At 41.0% G+C, this 8,098-nt stretch overlaps 1 protein-coding gene across 1 annotated transcript; it reads left to right on the top strand.

Annotated features, from left to right (window-relative positions):
- Positions 1 to 2,744: 2,744 nt before the first annotated feature.
- Positions 2,745 to 7,524, top strand: LOC115296276 (HLA class II histocompatibility antigen, DR alpha chain). Its single transcript, XM_029944757.1, has 5 exons — positions 2,745 to 2,912; positions 4,522 to 4,767; positions 5,226 to 5,507; positions 5,814 to 5,979; positions 7,130 to 7,524. The coding sequence occupies exons 1-4, from the start codon at positions 2,831 to 2,833 to the stop codon at positions 5,966 to 5,968; spliced, it is 765 nt and encodes a 254-aa protein (XP_029800617.1). The 5' UTR covers positions 2,745 to 2,830; the 3' UTR covers positions 5,969 to 5,979; positions 7,130 to 7,524.
- Positions 7,525 to 8,098: the final 574 nt, after the last annotated feature.

Genomic DNA, 8,098 nt, shown 5'->3' on the forward strand with positions numbered 1-8,098 from the left:
TTTGTGCTGGATTTGGAGTGGCAAAGATGGCATGTGGAGTTGGAAGTGTCTGAAAACAAGGTGCCAGAATGTCTAAAATACAGGAGGAGATGCTAAGTGAGGAGTCAAACCATTAATTGGTCATGTGGGGGCAGCTGTTGAAGGCAAACACTCTCAGGCTTCTGTGGTGAATCTATTCCTTCACAATCTCTCAGTTATCAAGTTCAGCTTGTGCCTTTTAGAACAACTTGGGCTATCTGACTATAAATGTTCAAGTCATAACAATGGAAACTGTGGTTATCTGGCAAGGGAATATTTTGAGATGTGGATCCTAAATTACCAACCTCCTCTGCTCCAACACACACACATACACATACACATACACATTCACATACACATACACACACTTATGGCCCTGGGTCCCATGTGAAAGCGATCTCATTTCCAAGCCTTACCTATTACCCCAAAGTACCCCTCTGGTTCTAGGCTTGGTACCGTAAAGGAGCAAGAGGTGAGGTGTACATTCATATTTGCATTTGGTAATTTAAGAAAAAATTCCCATTAGCTTCTTTGTCTTGTCTGCACCACAGGTAATGGAAGTAAGAGTATTAAATTTCCCAGGGTCTTTTTGTCCAGGATCTGGACATGATCTACAAGCTGCCAGTAAAAGTTGGTATTACGAGGTTTGGGAGGTGGCAGGTAGGCGAAGCTCTCTCATGTGGTGGACACAGGGGCTTACACCCAGGAGTCTTGGCAGCAGCCTTGTGTTCTCAAGACAGTCGTCTCCTTGGGGCTCTAGAGGAGCTGTGATAGCCACAAAGGCTTCCCACAGTTTCCTGACCTCCTGGATTTAGGGGTTGGCACTGACCTGTGCTCCTCCAGGCTTCCTAACACTTAAAGGTATAACTCCCTATAATACAGAAGAATTGTTACAGACAATTCCGTTTAAAGTGTCTACAGGGACTTCTATTTACAGACTGAACTCTGACTAGTACAGCGGCCCCTCACCATTTGATGTCACCAAAAAGAACTCACTCAGGTGCCCTCAGAAATCCCCTCAGACAAAAAAAGGTAGAGTATAGGAAGAGAATAGGAGACCATGAGTAATGTCCGGATAGGAACTTCTCTCCTGTCACTGGGAAAGGGAAATGAAAGTATTTTCTAAAGTATCCCAATTTGGTAATCTTATGAGAAGAACCAATCAGTGTTTTAGAACTAAGCAATATCATAAGTTGCTAAGCAACACCTTAGTTTGAAAGTGCTGTTATGACAAGTAAAATATTTTTCTGTAAATTGTCTCTGAGTTTACCATATATTCATTAGCAACTTATAAGAACCAAAGGGCATGATAGCAAGCAAAGGGAACTCATAGAAAAATTATACTTGTTTTGAACTCTGAGAGAGGAGATGACAAGCCTAAATCATAGGACCAGACTCTCAGCAGAGACCGATACCATAGAACTCTCATCTGGCCCATTCCTTAATTGGGGCAAAACTGTGCTGTGTGTTCTTCAAAGTGAAGCAGTCAGTGCTAGAGGATGTTCAAAGCCCTGGGATGTGATCAGATGATCAGTAACGTGTAGGCCCCTCAGGACTTGTGGCGGCAGTGGGTGAGTATGTTACCCCACCATGGCAAGACATCGGCCCAACAGTGTGGACAACCCACCCTGAGTAAATATGTCATGACTGATAATAACAGTGAACTCACCATCTGGTGGGCTGTCTCACTGACAGTTCTCTCTTTATTGAAAGTATTCAGATTCTAGCCCTTTCTATGTATGGTTTAATTCTCCTTCCTACTGCACTGTGTGCTCAGAAACATGAGGGCCAGACTGTCTTAACTTTCAGTATTCTCAATGGTGAACATCAAATTCTTAGGATCAGAACTTCAATAATTTATGACACGAGAACTTTCATAATGTTATGACATGAGGAAAATTATGGTAAAGCCCTCCTGCAGGTTACTATCTCTACTGCTCCCAGTAAATTAAGCTCTGCCAATTTACTCCACCCTATTGATCAACCTGATTCCTCAAGTGAGGTGTATCCGCAATGGTCCACTCCAATCTCAGGTCATATCTAGTACGGTAGGGATTAGGAAAAGGCCCCCCCCCCCACCTGTTTATAGTCCACTATTTCCAGTAACCACTGTTTCCAGATGACATCTCTGCCATCCCTCTCCATCTAGATGAGTGTTGACACCAGAGTTCCCCACTGCCGTTCTGTGGGGTCATAGATATAGTGCAGTGCCAGGGATTCCCAGCTTTTGGGCTGAGTTGTCCATCTTGGAGTCTAGGAAACTGGAGAATAATCCTGATGCAATAAGAAGCTTTTTCAGTGAAGCTCTGTCACCCAATACTGTCAAGAATCAAGTATTCTTCATAGCATGACAATTTACCTTCTCTTTAGATGATTTGTTGTCCTTTAAATAACTGTCTTGGCACAGAGGCATAATCTATCCCTGATTGTCATATAGGGTGTTTCCATACATTTTATTCTTAGTGTTTCAGGTACATCTCTTTCTAGAAATTATATTGGGATGAAACAGTCTATGGGTGAATTCCAACATTCTCAAAAATTTGATTTTTTGCTCTTTTTGTTTGTTTGATTGATTAAGAACTCTACTTCTTTATCTAATGAATGAGGTGTTTCCTTTCCTGACCGTTTACAAGAGCTCTTTCCCTAGCAACAGAGGTGTCATCTCAAAAGTTTTTCTGATTGGCTTCAGCTCAATTTATTTGAATCTTAATCAGTCAGACTCTATCATAGCTTACATTCTCTTTTCCTTTATTCTTCAGTTCTACCCCACTCTTAAGCTCTACTGACCCCCATCAAATCACCACAGAAGAAAATGGCTCTAAGTGCGGTCCCAGTGCTAGGATTTTTCATCACATCTTTACTGATGGGTCCTCAGGAATCATTGGCTATCAAAGGTAAGTGCTAAGAGAAGCAAAACTTTATATATAAGCTCTAAGAACATTCAAGAGATAAACTGTAAGTATTTGCAAAATAATCTTTGGACTGGAAGGAAAGTGTGGCAAGCATTATGTGGTCTAAATCTGAAAGTATAAAACATTGTAGTTTGAAGAAGTTCTGCTCTGATTATATTGAAGTCAGTCACATTTAGTCAAGAGGAAAAAAAACTGAGTATTAATTAATACCATTGATGTTAAGATCAGCCAGATTTGAAGTGGAAATATTTTCTGAGAGGCATTTAATATAAGCTAAATTCTGGGTTTTAGTTTCTTTTTCTGGAAAATTAGTAAATCTAAAAATTTTTAAATCTCACATAATTTTGTGGGATTAAATGAGGAAAAAAATTGAGAGTTATTAGCCAAATACATGGTAGTCATGTTTTGGCAATCAAATCCTGTCAGCATATTTTAATGTCAGACATTGTATTGAAGATCACCAGAAAAGGAAGTCACTAAAAGCAACAATCTATTCAAGGGAGGGTAAGGGCATGTATGTATGCTGACACGAATTGCATTTAATTTCCTGAAGGAATAGCCCCTTCACCCCTTCAGTAGATTTTACAATGATCTATGATCACTATCATTTAGTGATTTTTGCAAGAGGGTAGAACAGTGAGTAAGAATATGGAGATTCTTTTATTATTCTCGTCATCTCCACACCAAATGCTTACTTCTGTGAAGAAGTATTATGAAAAAGTATCCTTCACTCAGACTGACCCCCACAGAGGAAGGAAATAAGTAATGTAATAATCCAGCTCCAAGACCCAAGATAGAAAATTTAAGCTTCAATTGCCTAGAAAGAGCCATATATAGAGACACATACCTGGTAGGAAAGAGTCTCTTCCCTTGGGATGGAAGGGGAAGCTAGAGGTGGCTCTGTTCCTTAAGTATAAAGCAGTTTTAAGCCTAAAATGCTTGTTATAAGCATGTACTAAGAAATTAAGTACCTTGCCTCATTTACTTCTAAAGACAAATCCAAGGTAGAAGCAAAACCACAGGAGACTATAATGGGAAAATAACATATAAGTACATAAACTAATCAATTCAAGATTACTAAGTAAGTTGCGGAATAGAATTTAATATTTAATTTGATTCCAGAGCTCAGAACCCAACCTTTTAAAAGTTTTTCCCTCTTCTTATATTACAATGTTCTGAGAGATGCCCTAGAATTCTTGTCTGAGTGTATTTAATGCCCAGGAAAACACAGTGAATGAACAATTCTCTTTCAGGGGCTGCTGCTGTATTTCCAAACGGGGAATCATTTCTCAGCCAGTAACATGGGCCCAAAAAACAGCTTCAAGAGACTCAGATTTTCAGCCCTCATTTCCTTCAATCCACCCTCTTTAACTCTGCCCGTTTATTCTGCCCTTCAGCTCTGTTCAACATGGATATCCAGCCCCTGAGCCTCAACTTCAGACTCACCCCTGCTCTCCATCACTCCTTCACTCCATTAGGCTCCACTCCATATAGTTCCACTGCCTCTGCCAGGACATTTGTCTCACATCCTGGGCTCTTCTTTCTCTTCTCCACCTGGTTTCCACCCTAACACCCTTTCCTGCCTTTGCAGAGGATCATGTGATCATCCAGGCTGAGTTCTACCTGACCCCTAACCCATCAGGCGAGTTTATGTTTGACTTTGATGGTGACGAGATTTTCCACGTGGATATGGAGAAGAAGGAGACAGTGTGGCGGCTTGAAGAATTTGGACGTTTTGCCAGCTTTGAGGCCCAGGGTGCATTGGCCAATATAGCTGTGGACAAAGCTAACCTGGACATCATGATAAAGCGCTCCAACCACACTGCAAACACCAATGGTACCTGCTGCACTCCTAGACACGGAATCCTAACTTTAAAATAGATGCTTTGGCTTGTATTACATTATTGTGACTGCCTTTCCTTCCCAGGGGCCTAGACTTGTCATCAGTAAGCCTCTGCCTCTTGTGCCACAAGCCTAAGAGCTTTATATAAGTTTGTTCCTTTCCTGATGTGCTCACATCTTGTCCCTGCCATCCACAGTTACTTATACTTTGGGTTATTGCCCCAAATCTATGCCAGGAGAGAAAGGAATGAAATTATCCCCAGTGCTTAAAATATCCTTATACATCTTATACTGTAACATTGGTTCCAGTTCATGGGGGAGAGTATCAGAGATGGGTATCTGAGACTGTGGCACAGATTCTCAGGGCACAGTTTCAATTGCTTTTTCAGCTTCAGTGCGTGGGAGAGGGGCTAGCCTAAGCAGTGAAGCCTAATTTCTGTCATGTGTCCCCAGTACGTCCTGAGGTGACTGTGCTGACAAACAGCCCTGTGGAACTGGGAGAGCCTAACATCCTCATCTGTTTCATCGACAAGTTCTCCCCACCAGTGATCAATGTCACATGGCTTCGGAATGGAAACCCTGTCACCACAGGAGTGTCAGAGACCGTCTTCCTGCCCAGGGAAGACCACCTTTTCCGCAAGTTCCACTATCTCCCCTTCCTGCCCTCAACTGAGGATGTCTATGATTGCAAGGTGGAGCACTGGGGTTTGGATGAGCCTCTTCTCAAGCACTGGGGTATGGACCATCCTTCAATCTCCTTTCTTCTATGGCGTCCTCTGGTGATGCATGTGTCTGGTGCTTAGGGACTTAGAGTACCCTAACTCATGCGTGGCAATTGCTACAATTCCTATTGCTTGTCTTCTCCCATTATTTGGCTCCCCCCACTTGTTAATCAGAATTTCCTTCATACATCATTCTGTCTTCTGCTTATTTAATTGATTAGTAACTATTGATTTGACTAAACACCCTACATTTTGTTGTAAGTGGTACTCCATATGATGGTCATTACTTATGTACTGTATTCTTTTTTGTTTTCCCCAGAGTTTGATGCACCAACCCCCCTCCCAGAGACAACAGAGAATGTGGTGTGTGCCCTGGGCCTGGTCGTGGGTCTTGTGGGCATCGTTGTTGGAACCATCTTCATCATCAAGGGCATGCGCAAGGTCAATGCTGGTGAACGTCGAGGGCCTCTGTGAGGCGTCTACAGGTGAGTTTAATGTAGTCAGAAGAAGACATATATGGAGTTTTCCAAGGGTAAGAAAAAGAACAGATCAAAGGATGTGTGATGTCTTCAAAGAAACATAATAGGAAAGTAATGGCTCTTGATTTATCTTTGATAGACAGAATCAGACTTTGGCATCATCTGGTATCCCAAAGTTTTAAGATCCCATATTTTTCCCATACATGTACACCTAGACCACCAATTCAGTCTTGGAAATTATCTTCACTTCCTATGATTCACATAACACTTCTGAATCAAATGATCTAGGAAGGATTTGGGCACTTCCTGGTTTATATTTTCTAAAGCAGTACATCAGTTCAGAAATATTTCCAGAGGTTGGCTCTTGTGAGATTAAGATAAATTCACTGGATGAAATGAAAATCCCTTGAAGGCCAATGCCTGTTTTTGCTTCTCTAATCTGAAAAGTGGTATTGAAACTTCTAAGAGAAGGAAACCCATGGTCTGCTCATTCATGCTGACTTGGAGAATAGGGGATGCAGTTCATGTGGAAAGGTTGTATTTACTAAATTTTACTTAATATTACTTGGGTCAGATGAATATTAAGAGACTTTTCCAAATCAGTGTCACCTGAGTGGCTCAGCGAGTGAATATCCTACTCTTGATTTCAGCTCAGGTCATGCATGATATCAGGATCATGGGATTGAGCCCCACATCAGGCAACAGGCTGAGCATGGAGCTTCCTTGGCATTCTCCCTCTCTCTCTCTCCCTCTCTTTCCCTCTGCCCCTCTTCTCCACTCATGTCCTCTCTCTCTAAAATAAAAAGAATATATTTTATTATTATTTTTAATGTTTTATTTATTTTTGAAAGAGAGAAACAGAGTACACACAGGGAGGGGCAGAGAGAGAGGGAGACGTAGAATCTGAAATAGGCTCCAGACTCTGAACTGTCAGCACAGAGGCTGTTGCTTGGCTCAAACAGGTGAACTGTGAGATTATGGCCTGAACTGAAGTCAATGCTTAACCAACTGAGCCACCCAGGTGCCCCATTAAAGAATAATAATAAATAAAAAGACTTTTTCAAATCAAAGGATCAAGAAGTAAAGGAAGGAATCTGAAAAAAGAACTTAAAATATTCTTCTTAACATGTTAGTAACTATGTGTGTCCTACTACAGGCAATGGTGTTTCCTAGAGAGAAGATCAATGAAGAAATTTGTGCATTAATAGCTTTATAAGCCTGGCAATACTCTGACTGTTCACCTCAGCGAAGACAACTATTCTTTAGCATTTTCAGCCCTTTAGCTATTCTAAGAGTAATGATGCCTTCCTGATCTGTCCAGACTCTGACATCTAGTTCTTCCCTGTTTATTGCCCCTTCTTAGGTCTATTTTTCTCCATTTTCCATCTTTATTTTAATATCGCCATGTATGCCTCAGCAGATTCTTTCTCTGCTACGGAAAAATTTGAATGTTCAATACAGACATCTTTTCTACATTTATTGCTTGGGTTTCTTCAAACTGTAATTGTGATTTTTTTGAATACAATAAACTTTTGGTGGGTCTGAGAGGAAGTTTTGGTGTCTAACCCAGTTCTTCATAGGGACTAGGCATTATATGTGATTTTTTCATCCTGAAATGTGTCATAAATTCCATAAGTAATCAGAAATATCTAGGTTCCTTAGGAACACTGCTCATTCACGGCATCTGTAAGCAATCCAGTTGCTGTTGGCCAGTCCCTGTATGAAAAACCCTAGAGCAGAGTTTGTTGGGAGATCTACTTAGCAATGGTTTCAGAATCTGGTTTTGGTTCTTGAGTCTCTAAGTGAATAACATATCTGGATCTTCGGTAGAATAAATGTGAAAGTCTAGGGTTCAGCATCAGTGCCATCAATGATGGGGAGCAGATGGGAGTGGTGTGGGGAACACAATAGAGGATTCATATACTTTACAGTATTATGTATCAATTACACCCACTCCGGGTTTAATGAAAAACAGGATCGGATGTTGTGGATCAGCATTACCCATTGTATTCACATGATCTTGGATGCCTATTTCATTACCAGGAGAATGGTCTTACTTATTCCTGGAACAGTCTTGTATTGGACATGTATCCTTGAGTATAAAAATCAAATAAAAAGTGGGAAT

Source organism: Suricata suricatta, chromosome 7, assembly GCF_006229205.1.
Source record: "Suricata suricatta isolate VVHF042 chromosome 7, meerkat_22Aug2017_6uvM2_HiC, whole genome shotgun sequence".
Classification (NCBI taxonomy): Eukaryota; Metazoa; Chordata; class Mammalia; order Carnivora; family Herpestidae; genus Suricata; species Suricata suricatta.